At 43.0% G+C, this 14,680-nt stretch overlaps 1 protein-coding gene across 2 annotated transcripts in view; it reads left to right on the top strand.

Moving 5' to 3' along the window:
• Nucleotides 1-14,680, top strand: part of asap2a (ArfGAP with SH3 domain, ankyrin repeat and PH domain 2a) — a 48,297-nt gene that overhangs the window by 27,258 nt on the left and 6,359 nt on the right. The window contains exons 5-23 of one of the 2 annotated variants that reach the window (XM_031847865.1): nt 1,178-1,227; nt 3,914-4,043; nt 4,490-4,575; nt 4,706-4,781; nt 4,866-4,952; nt 5,308-5,316; nt 6,198-6,301; nt 6,576-6,645; nt 7,078-7,165; nt 8,294-8,342; nt 8,703-8,869; nt 10,129-10,262; nt 10,823-10,917; nt 11,650-11,839; nt 12,044-12,129; nt 12,288-12,403; nt 13,002-13,069; nt 13,180-13,287; nt 13,697-13,931. In XM_031847865.1, coding sequence (XP_031703725.1) covers nt 1,178-1,227; nt 3,914-4,043; nt 4,490-4,575; nt 4,706-4,781; nt 4,866-4,952; nt 5,308-5,316; nt 6,198-6,301; nt 6,576-6,645; nt 7,078-7,165; nt 8,294-8,342; nt 8,703-8,869; nt 10,129-10,262; nt 10,823-10,917; nt 11,650-11,839; nt 12,044-12,129; nt 12,288-12,403; nt 13,002-13,069; nt 13,180-13,287; nt 13,697-13,931 — 1,948 coding nt within the window. The remainder of the gene's footprint in view (nt 1-1,177; nt 1,228-3,913; nt 4,044-4,489; nt 4,576-4,705; nt 4,782-4,865; nt 4,953-5,307; nt 5,317-6,197; nt 6,302-6,575; nt 6,646-7,077; nt 7,166-8,293; nt 8,343-8,702; nt 8,870-10,128; nt 10,263-10,822; nt 10,918-11,649; nt 11,840-12,043; nt 12,130-12,287; nt 12,404-13,001; nt 13,070-13,179; nt 13,288-13,696; nt 13,932-14,680) is intronic. The other variant, XM_031847866.1, reaches the window with a different exon arrangement.

Genomic DNA, 14,680 nt, shown 5'->3' with positions numbered 1-14,680 from the left:
CCGAGTGGTCCTTGGCGCAGTGAACCAGACCGTGATCATGTGGGCTAACGGGTTGACCCTCTGCTGTTGAAGCGGAGGTCAACCGTGGGAGCACAGTCGTCCCTGGAGTTTTAACAATGCACTAAAGCTGTACGCTGTCTGTCCAGCCGAACAGCAAAATGTGTGCTTTTCACATTCATGTGCAGAAATGCCCAGTATGCCAGATATGAGTGCTGCTTAGGGTTTAAATAGTGTCCATACCAGGATGCAGCAGGTGCTTACTGTGGTTTTTGGAAAGAGAAAATTTGAGTTAAATGTAATATAATTCTCTTGATTAGTCGTTGTTATTGTTGCACGCTGTTGTGCAGATTTTCTTGGTGTTCTGGTTTCAGGCAACAATTAATTTGGTCGAATTGTATTTTCTAGGGAGTGACACGGCCAATTGCGCCCAGTAATCTCTCCTTTTGTTTGTCACAATCCCTGTTTAATCAGCGCCACAGTGTTAGGGGTGTTGTTTAATCAAGCGCCTTGCTCAAGCAGCTGTTGAAGGCGCAACCGTGATGATGAGACATCAGTGTTGCCTGTTGTCGATGTGACCAGAGGGATCGCGCTACAAATGCCAAGAAACAATTTCACCGTGCTCCTGCCTTCAGAAAATCCCTCCACAGTTGCCTCGCCCTGCTCCCTGCTGAGACAGCTGTGGGCTGCTTTGCATCTGTGAGGAGGATGATTCAGCTTACTGAGTCACATCGTGTTGAAACACACACCTGCAAACACACACACACACACACACACACACACACACACACACACACACACGCGCATATAGCTTTGCTCGTTAGTAGTTGAAAAAGAAAAGTGTTTTTTCTGAACATGTGACAGTTGGTAAGCAGTGACAGTGATCTTTGTGATTCCTGGTTGCCTTATGATGGTGTTATTCCTAAATGTATTTGAAATGTAAAAAACAAAGATCACAGAGCCCAAAGCGACACCCCAAAGGTTTTCACTTTGCAATGATGTAAAATTATGTTTTTTTTTTTCCTTAATTGAAACAATGAATCAAATATCAAAAGTTCTTTACTCTGCAAACAGCAGTTGACAAAAAACTCTCACCACATGAGAGCTTTCTGTAATATCAAAAAATGCCGTTGAGTCATTTTCTGTTGATTAATGTAAGCTTTCTGCTTGTTTTTCACAGGATCTGAAAAAGCCTTTCGACAAAGCCTGGAAGGACTACGAAACAAAAGCGTAAGAAACCTAATGTGTCTACTTTTTAACTTATTTTCCATAAATAGAACCAGTTTGTTGGTTGATGCAACACACCACAGTCATCATTTGTTTGAATTTATCAATTCAGCAGATCAAACTATCGTCTTATCTTGTCAGTTAGTATGTTAAAATGAAATGTGCAGTATGTCTTGTCTCGACTAACCTCTCTCCCCTCTAACTTCCCCCCTGTGATGAGCTGTTAACACATGCTCGATGGTGTGAATAACCACCACATTTCCACTGTCAAACCCTTGTGATTGTGCACGCAAAGAACACATGACATCTTATAGCACTTTCATATATTTTACAAGCTGCAAAGGACATTCTTTACTGAAAGGGTAATACATCTTCTCTCTCTGGTCAGACAGTACTGGCTTTGTCCTGACATCGAGAGTTCAGCCGGATGCTATGTGACTGTTTTTGAACGACCCGACTTATTCTTATGATTTGACTCTATTGATGGAGAACAGAAGACATCAATAGAGTCCAGTTTTCTGCCTGATTGGGAAAACCACCCAAACACCCAATTGTATCTCGCCGCTCTTCCTCATCAACGATCCTCTGGTCTTCTCCGATCTCTCTGCTTGTTTGCTGTTTTTAAATGCTCAGACACAAAAAGATAAATTATTTTGTCTCAACACAGCATTGCTTTCTGATTCCCTAATTTGGTTTGCAAGCTCTTTGCATATGACAACCCACGTTTGAATTCAGTTTTCAGTGTGTTGTCTCACTTTGAATGCTGTTGATTCAGGAAAAGTGTTTGTAATTACTAAAATCAGACCGATCTCCAGATTCTTCTGTCTTCATTTCCTCATATGGGTGAATTACTTCCTGAACTGACAGAACTGAAAGTGACTGGATTTTTAGCACGATCATCAGTTGAACAACTGTCAGTTTGGCTGGCTGCCAAAAAGCCGGGCGAACATGTTCCTCTCTATTAGTCGCGGCTCTGATGATGCTGTAACGCTGTCAGGGCTGAAGATTCATGTGCTGACAAAGGCCCGCAGTGAATGACATGAAATTCGGCTTTTATGCACCAGCAAAATGGCATATTTACAACCAAAACTAATGGCTGTTGGAACTTACGCCATTTGTCTCTGGCTTTCCAACCGTGTCTAAGACTTTTATCTTGGTTAAAAACAAAACTGCTTTATTTTTTTGGAAAAGCATGAAGAGAAAACAAACTGACAACTGTCTTTTCCCACAGTGACTCACCGTTGATATCGTTAAACAAACCTCAAAGTTGGCATTCTTTCACAACAGCACACTCCACACAGCCTTTGTGCACATGCCAAATGGCACATGGCACGAGATATTGTGCAACAGCACTGATGCAGAAGAATAGTTTTTCTTTTTCTTTTTTTAAAGTGGTGTAACATCATGAATCATGGTATAAAGGGAGCAGTTGAGAAGGAATACTAAAGGAATAGTTTCACAATTCGGAAAACACTTATTCGCTTACCGGCCGAAGTTTTGCTTAAATATGAAGCTACAGCCAGGAGACGGTTGTCTATTTCAGTCTGTATGCTAAACTAAGACAACAGCTAGCCTATCTGCACAGATTAAGCTCACTTAATAACATGCTATATCTTCTTTGTGTCATACATTAAAAAATGTAAAAACAACAGTATGTGGTTCTCATCTAACGCTCTGCAAGTAAGCAAATAACGTGTATTTCCCATAAATGTCTTCCTTTAGTACCCTATTTCTTTATGACTAGTTGATACTTTTATATTATAATATGTTTTAGAAGATGGCTCATGCAGCTCCACCACTTTGATTTTTCCCTCTTTAAAGTTGAGTTGTGCAATGACCTTTTTGTATGTATTAGTCTCGTCACATATTGTGCTGAGCCTAGCTGCAGGTCAAACGGATAGCACAGTTGAACGTGAGGGAGTGAAGTCTGTCTTGATGCACATGAACCAGGCTGAACGGCTCTCGAGCGGCTTGCGGACAGCGACGGCCTCGTCCCGTCTCTCCGATAGGGAACAAACTGCTGCATATGCTGCCAGAAAAACAGCATATGGAAAAGAATGCCCTGTTGCATGGTCTGGTGCCTCCCCTCCGCTGTGTATGTTGCCTGTTCAGAGATATTGAATGGAGAGTTTGTGGTCTTTGGGAAAAATCAGCCCTAAGTAACCTGTCCTAGGTAACCTGTTGTTTTTCTAATATTGTTTGCTTGTGCCTTCCCTTTTAAACCCTAAACCCACACTTAACCCTAATTATCTCTACATGTATTACCTCCACTTTAAAATGACCCAACTGTGCATAGAAATAATTATGACAGACAGTAACTCAGTGAATAAAGACGGCTTTCTAATTTTTGTCTGCTTTATGTTCGGTGCCAAATTGCCATTATCGGTGAGAAACAAGTGTTTTTTGGACCCCTTTCCAAAAGCTCTGATGAGCTTAGTGCAGTTTAACCCCTCGCTTGACGATTCTCATTTACTGTAAGAGGTCCAAGCAACACGGAACTTTTTTATCTAAGATAAACCTGAACAGACACATCAAAATCAACACTGCCAGATCCCCCAGCAAGGCCACCCCTTTATCTGCAGGATAGCAATAGGGCTGATTTTACACAATACCACACTCCCCCCCCCCGTTCATGGTGTTATGGATGTGCGGTGTGCTCTTTGACCCCTGTGATGTCACTTCCTACCAGCACCAAGATAGAGAAGGAGAAGAAGGAGCACGCGAGGCAGCACGGGATGATCAGGACGGAAATCAGTGGGGCAGAAATCGCCGAGGAGATGGAGAAGGAGAGGAGATTCTTCCAGCTGCAGATGTGTGAGGTTAGTCGACCAATGACTGACAATGTCACCACAGTTAGTCAACAAGTAATTCATAATGAATCTTCAATGTAAAATGCAATATGCATTGTAAAATGTTAGAAATGGAACTCCTACTTTCAGAGATTGCGTCTAACAGGATGTAGAGGTTTTGGGGGGAAAAAACCTTTTTTACTGGCTAGTTTCTGCAAAGATCTGTCAAACTTAGGTAAAGGTCGTATATTTCAGAATGGGTTTATAGCCTTTTGGAATTCAGATTACATTTAGTGTGTTTGTGCGGTCTGGACCTCATTGATGTTTTACTTGAAAGCAGAAGACTTTTGCTTTGAAGCGTCTGGATTTGAGATGAAAGCGATGTGTATGTTTGAGATGGAGTCTGAGTTTGTTTTTCCTCTGACTGATCCCGGCCTCACCCTGTCTGACTAAATCTGTATTCAATATGTTGACAGTATCTCCTCAAAGTCAATGAGATCAAAATCAAGAAAGGGGTGGACCTGCTGCAGAACCTCATCAAGTACTTCCACGCTCAGTGCAAGTAAGACAAGCAAATAGAGAACTGTGTTTTGCCTTTTGATTTGTTATGATGCAATGTTGTTAGTCGACCTGGAAGTTGTCGGTTTATACAATATACGGCTCTTTGCTAAGTTGACGTGCTTCCTGTTCAGTTTCTTTCAGGATGGCCTGAAAGCTGTGGACAACCTGAAACCCTCCATAGAGAAACTGGCCACTGATCTGCACACGGTGAGTCTCCTTCTCTTGACGGTGACATTTATATCGTATAAACATCATCGTGTGTTTCGTCTCTCCATCTTTCCTCTGTGACAGATAAAGCAGGTGCAGGACGAGGAGAGGAAGCAGCTGACTCAGTTACGAGACGTCCTCAAGACGGCGCTGCAGGTGGAGCAGAAAGAGGTGAGAAACATCACATTTTCATCTTCCTAGTTCCTATATATCTGCTCCTGAATCAGATTATATTTCATCTAGACAATCCTTACATAGGTCTATCAGGGTTGTCTCCTCACTACCACGTATCGGCTGTTTTTAAGGGCAAATTTCTAATAAAAACCTCTTTCTTCAATTTGTCTTTGGATCATACATGCATTGCTATTATCCATTTTCTCACCACCGCCCAATGAGTGGACGTGATTTATGTTTGACCCTGGTCCTTAGCGATCCATTAAACATGCTGCAGGCTACAGCAGCTCCTGGTCTCACCTGATGATTGTTTTCTTCTTTCCTTCGCTGCCGCCTTCTTTTGTGAAACAAGTCCAGGAGAGTAAGTGGATTCCTTGAAGACATGTGGTTGTTTGCGTCCTGTGTTCATTGAGGTCGTTGCTTCAGTTGTAGTGCTGGATTCATCGTTTTCTTTAATGTTCTTTTACAGCCGCATATTTTTATTTTTTTTTTGTTCAAATATGTCATCTGATTGTTTCAGTGCTTTGATTATTTTTAGTTGTGCTTTTTTTATTTTTTTTTTGTTTTAAATGACTTTTCAATGAGAAAAGCTAGAGCTGCATTCATGCTCCTTCACGATCATCCTGTTGGCGGTGTTTGTCTGCTGATAACGGCACACACCAAAACAAGTCATTAAAGTCCCGTCCACGCCTGCCTTCAGAAGTCGTCCTCTCTGTTTCCCGTAGTGTTTCCAGACAGGAAGTGACATCGCTCATACAAAAATCTGGCCTTTGTTTGGTCCTTTTTTGGCGGTTGTTTTTACACTACAGTCAAACCTGAATATCTAAAGAAAAATCAAGTTAAATCTGTTAAATCCAGGCACTTAATCTAAATATGATTCATCTTTTGATCCTTTCAGAGTGGTATATGAGAATAAAATGGCAGCGTTTTCTCATCTATTGTTGCAGCTTCTGATTCAGAGGTGTAAAAGCTCCTCTTATTTTCTTATCCCCGTGTGTACGAAACCATTGAGGCTCACAGCAGCAATCTTCTTTTGTTGTTCATACTTGCTTCCAAATTCTCAGAGGAGCAGGAGCCTCTGGAGCAGAGCGTAAATCTGAGCCATTTGACGCTTCAGCGGCTCCCACTTGACTGCAATTTGAATTTGCGAATCCCACATGCAGTTCCTGCTTTTTATTTATTTATTATTTGTTTGAAGGCTCTGATGTCTCGTCTCTTGTTTGTTTGTGTGTGTTTTTCCAGGATTCGCAGGTGCGGCAGAGCACCACCTACAGCCTGCACCAACCACGGGGGAACAAGGAGCACGGCACGGAGCGCAGCGGGTACCTTTTCAAGAAAAGTGACGGGTGAGTATTAGTACAATAGTTCTACAATAGTTGTCGGAGTACGTTTCACATTTTTTATAAATAATATAATAATACATTGTAAATAAGCTTTTTCATACAAGAAGGCAAAATGAAGGCGTATGATTACGCTGCTCAGCCTGTGTCTCATAATAAAATATTTAGTATGATCACGTTACAATACAGAATACATGCATTAGTTATGAGTGTCTGCTCTTTGAGTTCAGAGTTCACCGTCTATTTGACTTACAAATGAACTGTCTTCTGTGTGCCTTAGCTTGAGGAAAGTGTGGCAGAAGAGAAAGTGCACAGCGAAGAACGGATACCTCACCATCTCACACGGCACAGTAAGAAAACAATGACGACTTTTAGTCACACAAGACAGGATCTATGTGTTCTTATTTTAAAAAGCACCCTCAGGATGCATGAACACACTCTCCCATACATGCTTCATTTTGTCCCGCACATTACAGTGTCGTTCTCATCAGCCGGTCATTATCTTCACCCATTAACCATGAATATATTCACAAGTTAACATTCTCCTCGCATCCGCTGCCTCAGCTGAGCCTCCTTATTAACCTGAACTCTGCTAGTTCCCATATAAAGATTTAACTCCGGGCCCGGGCGACTCCTCTTACTGACGCCGCTCATCTTACACGTAGCAGCTTATCACATGTTTCATTTGGCTGCAGCAGCAGTCGGATACGGTTAAACACAACACTCTCGCTCATTGATATTGTTGTCATTCCTCTCCATCTCTCTCTCTCTCTCTCCGTCAGGCTAACCGGCCTCCGGCTAAACTCAACCTGCTCACCTGCCAGGTGAAACACAATCCTGAAGAGAAGAGAAGCTTTGACCTCATATCCCGTACGTTCAGCCCTCTGTCTTTGCACGCTTGTTTTATATGCCACTTTCCTTACCTTTTTAATTAGCTCCATTCTTCCAGACAGCAGCAGTTTAAGATTTGTTGTGCAGCATTGTGGATTTCAAATGTGTTTCTATTTAGAAAGAAGCAGCAACCCAAAGATAAGCCGACTCTTAAAGATATATATTGACACATCCAGCACATCTCAATCTAGCATTCAGCAGCAAACGGTGAACAAAAAGCTTTTGTCGACTGACAGAAAATGAATCTACAACTACTTTGTTTTCAGTGTCTGAGGAATTGTGATTGACATTTTTCCCTATAGACATTAATCAAGAAAAATATCTGCAAATTAATCGATATTGATGTCAAATAATCTTTATTGTTGGCTTGTTCTTCCCCAAATAGTAAATTTCTGTCAAATAAATTAAGTTAAGTAACAGCATTTGTTAAGCTGATACACACGGAATCGCATTATCTGTCTGTTTTTTGTCAAATGGATTGTGTGTTATAATTGAATTATGTTGCTTATTCTGTACACAAAGCATCTATTGTGTGTGTCTGTCCCGGGAGAGGGATCCGTACTCTGCTCCTCCTCAGGGTTCTTCCATTTCTTCTGTTAGAGGTTTTTCTTAGTTTTTCCTTAAACACTGTGAAGGTCCAAAAACAGAGGCTGTGCAGATTAAAAAGCCCTTTGATTTGTGAAATTAGGCTGTATACATACATTTGACTAAAATCAAAAGCCAGTAATAGGATTTAGTCTTTTCTGACTGGACTGTGAGATGTAGCTAATATTGAGGTTCATTTAAGATTTGGCCAGTTTTTCCACATGTCCTGTAAGAGATAATAGCATTAAGCTGGAGGAGCTAATCTTCAGCCCCTGGAGACACAACATGGTTTCAGTTGCTGGTGTAAAAAGGTTCTCCCTGGTTATCATTGAGTGATTCTCACCTGGAGACAGAAATGAGAGTTTTTAAGTTGTTTTCTGTTTGACCTGCTACTTTAATGCCCTCTGCAGGGAGTCGCTCTGAGCTTCATCCTGTCTCCACTGCTCTTTCATTCATGTTCTCCCCTCCCTCCTCTCCCACTTCTCTCTTCTGTTGTGTCATCCATTTCTTTTTTTGTTTCAGATGACAGAACGTATCATTTTCAGGCCGAGGACGACCAGGACTGTCAGATGTAAGTGCCTGTTCCTTCCTTCCCTTTGTGTGTTCAGTCCTGTGCCTGAGTGTTTCCTGTTTACCACCTCGGCCACTTTCCACACACTTCCTACCTCACACCCAGTCAGACGCTTGGCCTTGTCATTACCTTCCACCTCCTGACTATTAGCTGCCTTCTACTCCCTTCTTCTCTCCCCTTTTTAACACCCTCCTCCTTTTCTTTCTGCTTCGGCTGCTCTCATCTCCTCCCTCCTCTGAACCCTACTCTCACCTCCTCCTGCCTCTACTTCCTCGTCTTCCTTCCTCTGTCATTATTCTAATTTTCATTCACTTGTCCTGTACGCCCCTCCGGTCTCTTCTCCTCTCCTCCCTCCTCCAGCTGGATCTCGGTGCTACAGAACAGTAAGGAGGAGGCGTTGAATCAGGCCTTCAAAGGGGACCAGCATGTCGGCGAGAACAACATCGTGCAGGAGTTGACCAAGGCAATCCTAGGAGAGGTCAAGAGGATGACGGGAAATGACGTGTGCTGCGACTGCGGAGCACCCAGTGAGTGACAAAGAGAGACAAATGATTGACGGCACAGTGTCTAAACAAATTTTATGATCTTTGAATGATTGTTTTACCCAGGATTTTAAGCATAATGTGAGCCTTTGTATTCACATACTAAAGATGATCTCCCAAACCTCATTAACTATCGTGTAGTTGCTATATTCCAACCTTAAGATGCAGTAATTATGACACTACTGCCAAAATGTACTGCCAAACACTACTGCCAAAATGTGCGTCAGTATAATCTGAGGTTTTGCAATGACGTCATTATAGATGGTCTTTTTTGTTGCCCACATCGGTTTGTGGTGAGGATTCTGTCCTTTTTGAGTTACTTCCATATCTGGAGCCGTCCTGCAGCAGCTGGAACAATATGTGCATTTCTAAATTGAGAGCGGTGCAGTGCACATGTTACACCCACAGCAGCGGTAACGTAATTGATCGTGTAAATCTCCCGACAATGAGAATGAAAAATCTACCAGTAATTAATCCACGTTTCTGAGTTTAAAATCAATTTTCATTCATGGCTAGAAATCCCGGGAAAAGAGTGATGCATTCTCATGAGTTATTGACTTTAAAATCCTTCAACGGCTAATCCTTCAACTTTAGTTTTGACTTCCTTACTTTGTGAGAAAATAAATGTACATTTTACATAATATTTGAAGCATATTTCCAGACTGAAAAAAATGAACAGACTGACAGGAAGATGGGTACAGACTAAAATGTATGGTATGCTTTGGGAGTGTTAGCAGTGATGTATATGCATAGTTATGAGCTACTCGACTGGGATGAAAATGCTGGATCCTCTTTCTGGAGATATTCTGTCACGACTTTGAAATCAGTTTTTCCTCAAATGCTGTACATGGAGCCCCCCCAATAACGGTTCTCAAATTCCATGAAATTTCCTCCAGCAGACACGTATATGCTTTTACATGTATGGCCTCCACACGCAGTATATCCACACATAGAACGAGTATCTAGGCCAGACTTGGTTACAGTTCAGCTTGGTCACTTGCCTCTGACATTGTGTGCTGTGAGATAGTGAAAAGCCCTTCAGGCAGCTATTACATTTCCAGAGCACACAGCTTTCCACAAGGACACATCAATGTCTGCTCACGTGCTGCAGAAATAACTTTAGCTTTCGTGGTTTTTGCCCAAGGACAGCGTGTCACCCGTATTCCTTCCTCCCTCTTTCCCCACGTGTGGTTTACCTCGTCATCCCTCCATTCTCTTGACGATTTTCCTTTTGTCTTTCTCAGACCCAACGTGGCTGTCCACCAACCTGGGCATCCTCACCTGCATTGAATGTTCAGGGATCCACAGGGAGCTTGGAGTCCACTACTCCAGGATCCAGTCCCTCACTCTGGACGTACTCAGCACCTCAGAGCTCTTGGTAAATCACTGTTGGCGTCTGTCTTCTTTCTCTCTGAATCACCTCACGTTTTGATTGTACAGATTATTCCCTATGAATCTTTAGGCATGATAAACAGGGGGGGGGCAGGTGGGAGTAGAAAGATTGAGGGAAGAATGAGGAGGTAAGAAACTGAGGACAAGAGGGTCAGGAAGCCAAGACAGGAAGGAGGGAGAGTAGCATCGCTCCAGACTTCATTCTCCTCTCCTCTCTCCTCCAAGACCTCTGGAAGTCTCCACACAGAATAGCTGACATTTTTTTATGGCTGGTTTGGTGTAGAGATTTACCGCCTGTGGGCCGGGAGGGATTAAATGCTTCCAGTCACGATTGCTTTCCTGAGTGTTAAGTCGCCAAGTCGTGTTGGCCACACTCAGATGGGCGTTGTGCATATAATAACGCTCCACACACACACACACACACACACACACACACACAGTACTGCATCCTGAGGTGTGAGTTGATGACGCAAAGATGACAACTTTTACCGTAATGAATGTGGTGCAGAAAATGTCGAGTATAACTTGTGTGTGTGTGTTCCACAGCTGGCCAAGAATGTGGGGAATGCAGGCTTTAATGAAATCATGGAGGCTTGTTTAAGTGCTGAAAATGTGGTGAAACCCAACCCAGGCAGTGACATGTAAGTCACCCATCCATCTCTCCCTCATACCGATCTCCCTTCCTCTCTCCCCCCCCCATACGATTCTCCCTGGACTCTAGCGCGCTCTCTCTTCTCTTCTCACTTGTATCGCATGACACACGACACCATCACTGTGACATATTGGCACATCTCAACCAACATTGTACTGATCAGGTTTTCTGAATGTGAGTGATTACCAATTCAGTTTGGCTGAAGATTCACTGATCTCGTGGGCATGATTGATGACATGAAATGAGAAATAGGTTCAGGTGAACAGAAAATAAGAATAGAAACTATACAAAGGCAATCAAAGCACTAATTACAAGGCAAGAGTGACTGTGGTGGGATTAGTAGGAAAAAAGTCGGAAAGGTATATATGCAGACGGCTTACACCTGATTATTATATCATATGATGATTAATATAGTATAATATATTATAATGCTGTAATCTAGCGTAGAATAGAAGAGTGTTTCTTCAGCTTTTATCAGTGTGGTACTTTTGTTTCATGCTTTTGTGACTTGTATGACGGCTTTTACTTGCAATTAAAACCTAATTATGAAACTCTTTCAAGCTCTGAAATGGTAATCACAGAAATCTAATTTAGTGTGTTTATTGACTAATTATGATCAGTGGCTTCTGATTGGTGCGTCCCCAATCACACCCATTCACATGAAGAGTGTAAGTGATGCAGCTGTAGCTGAGCAGCTGCCTCTCTTCACATGTTTAACTAGGCAGGCGAGGAAAGACTTCATCACAGCCAAATACACGGAGAAACGTTTCGCTCGGAAGAAGTGTCCCGATGCGACGTCGCGGCTCCACACGTTGTGCGACGCAGTGAAGGCCCGGGACATCTTCTCCCTCATCCAGGTCTACGCCGAGGGAGTCGACCTCATGGAGCCCATACCTCTGGCCAACGGACACGTCAGTACACGAAATATTCAGCCTGTGTGATGTCGAGTCTGTCCTTCAATGGGGACTTGAAACTTTAGCCCAGTTGCTTTTCTACCATCGACTTTGACTTCTTCTTCTTGCTCTTTAGCTTGATTCTCCACAAGCACCTCTCATTCCCAGAGGAATATAAAAAAAAATGGTGCAAATGTTTTTTTTAATTTTTTTTTATTTCAGGAACAAGGGGAGACAGCCCTTCATCTCGCAGTCAGGCTGGTGGATAGAACGTCACTTCACATCGTCGACTTCCTCACTCAGAACAGGTAAACAAAGCCCCTCACTTATTATTATTATTTGTTACTTACAGTATTTAAGTAGTTTGATTATCCATCTGACTGTGGCAACCATTTAAAACACCATAAAAAGATGGCGTCTCTTGACACTTGTAGTTTTAAAGCTCTCCGTCTGTGTCCCTCTGCAGTTTGAATTTGGACAAGCAGACGGCCAAAGGCAGCTCAGCGCTGCACTACTGCTGCCTGACCGACAACAGCGAGTGTCTGAAACTGCTGCTGCGGGGGAAGGCCTCAATAGAGATCGGTAAGGGAACATACCAGCGAACGGGGCGGCTGTGATGCGTTCCCTGTCCCACTCTTTCCTTTGTCTTTTCTTCTTTTTTTTCACACCTGTATTTGTTTGCACCATCTATTCGGAAATTCATCACAAGGTTGTGTGTAAAGTCATTTTTACATCGCGGTAGTATCATATTACTTTCACTTAGTAATTGATCTGCATACTTGTTCAACCACCACTGTCTCACACAAATGTTTTCTCTCACTGCTGCATCCTCTCTCTCTCTCTCTCTGTGTCCCTGTCTCTGTCTCTGTCTCTCTCTCACTTACATACACACCCCTTGATTCAAGTCTTTCAGATTCAGTTCCCAGAGGCGCCGGCTCTGCCAAAAGACCATGGCAACTCCTTCTCACAACACTAATCTTTCTACTCCGCTGTGACATCAACAAAAGATAATAGATGCAGAGAGGAGGAGGGACACAGGGAAACCAGAGAGTTGTTCAGTGTGGGAAACAGTCTAATTACACATTTCTCAGTGAAATGGGAGGACAGAAAATGGGCTGTGTGTTTGTGCTCATACAGTGGATACAGTAATCATTGTATGTTTCTGTTGTTTTCTCTCCAGCTAATGAGGCCGGGGAGACACCGCTGGATATCGCCCGGAGGCTCAAACACCTACAGTGTGAAGAGCTGGTGAGCTCGCCTTGTACAAACGTGGCTTATGCCTACAAGCAATATCGCTTCCTGAAACTTGTCAGTCCTGTGTGTTTACATGTGTCTGGATTTGATTTGTTTGTATATAGTTGAACCAAGCACTGGCGGGGAAATTCAACGCCCACGTCCATGTTGAATATGAATGGTGCCTGCAGCATGAAGACTTGGATGAAAGTGACGAAGATCTGGATGAGAAGGTGAGAGACACTTTCGTATACAGAGTGCTACACTGTTAAGGGAGAAAACAAGAATAATAAAGTAAACAGAAATACTTCACTTGCTACCTGAAAAAGTACTTTGTGTGTGTGTTCTTTTTAAAGTACCTTGCATATTAATCATTCAGTCTTGACAGGAAAATGTTTACATTTGAACATGTTGAAATATTGCAGAAAAAAATCTAAGTTGAATTTGTTGGTTTTTAACAGTTATTTTAAGAACAAAATACGACAAACATTATATGAAAACAAGTCCAAGTAAAAAAAAAGTGACTGACATGTTTTGACAAATTTGACGCTATACATAGTGAACGCATACAGTGAGGAGGGGAATATCTCGTGAGCCGTGTCTGACCATGTCTAACACTCTCTCGTTATGCTGCCCCTCCAGCCCAGCCCTCATCGCAGAGACGAGCGTCCGGTCAGCTGTTACACCCCGAGCAGTAACTCTCACCTGCAGACCAGTCTGGGCTCTGCGGGCCGCGATGCCGTCGGCCTCGCCAAGGACAAGCAGCGTGCCTACATGCCCAGCCTGGTCAACAACGAGACCTATGGCACCATCCTCAACGCCACCCCGCCTCAGTCTGCCACCATCTCTGCTCCGCCCCTGCCCCCGAGGAACCTGGGTAAGCTCGGACACAGTCAACGTCAGTGCTCGAAGAATGGAAGGCAAATGTAGATGGTAGCATTTGAAAGCATATTCGAGTATATCTCATCATCATTGTATGTCTTTCTGACCTGAATCTGACCTCTCTGCCTGCTTCGGGGATGTTATATTTATCAAAAAATATGAAAGAGAGGAAAAACCTCATTTGCGGCATCATTTCTCATTTTGCCCTGTATCACTGGTCCCTGAAGCCTTTATGTTAATTACTATGCAGGTCTAAGTGACCTTTTGTCCTGTTTCATCACTCCAGCTGCTCTGGGTACCCAGAGACATTCTGACTCGCTTTACTATGTGAAGTTAGACTCATCCATCCAAAGGATCTCAAATCTATAAGGCAGGATTTATTTTTATGTTGGAAATAAGTGTTTTGGGATACTTCATTCAGTGAAAATTAATAGATAAAATCTTCACAGGTGTTAGACTGTGCATATGCAACTGTATCATACCTTTACAGGCTAACCAACCTATTGTGACACACTCGCCACAGTCAGTCTTTAATAACAGTAGTGGCCGTCTGGAGTGCTGCCAGCGGTGCGGAGGAGAAACAACCAGCCGTGTTGCCCACCTTGCTGCACATTCCCTCCCCCCATTAGCTGTCGCTCTCAATTACACTCAAATGGAAACGACTTGACTTTTAAAGTGGACGCTTGTTCTGGCAAAGTGCAGTGCTCTCTCTCTCTCTCTCTCTCTCTCTCTCTCTCTCTCTCT

Source organism: Anarrhichthys ocellatus, unplaced genomic scaffold, assembly GCF_004355925.1.
Source record: "Anarrhichthys ocellatus isolate YVR2014 unplaced genomic scaffold, GSC_Weel_1.0 scaffold7, whole genome shotgun sequence".
NCBI classification, from domain to species: Eukaryota; Metazoa; Chordata; class Actinopteri; order Perciformes; family Anarhichadidae; genus Anarrhichthys; species Anarrhichthys ocellatus.
This window is presented reverse-complemented; position numbering and strand designations above follow the sequence as displayed.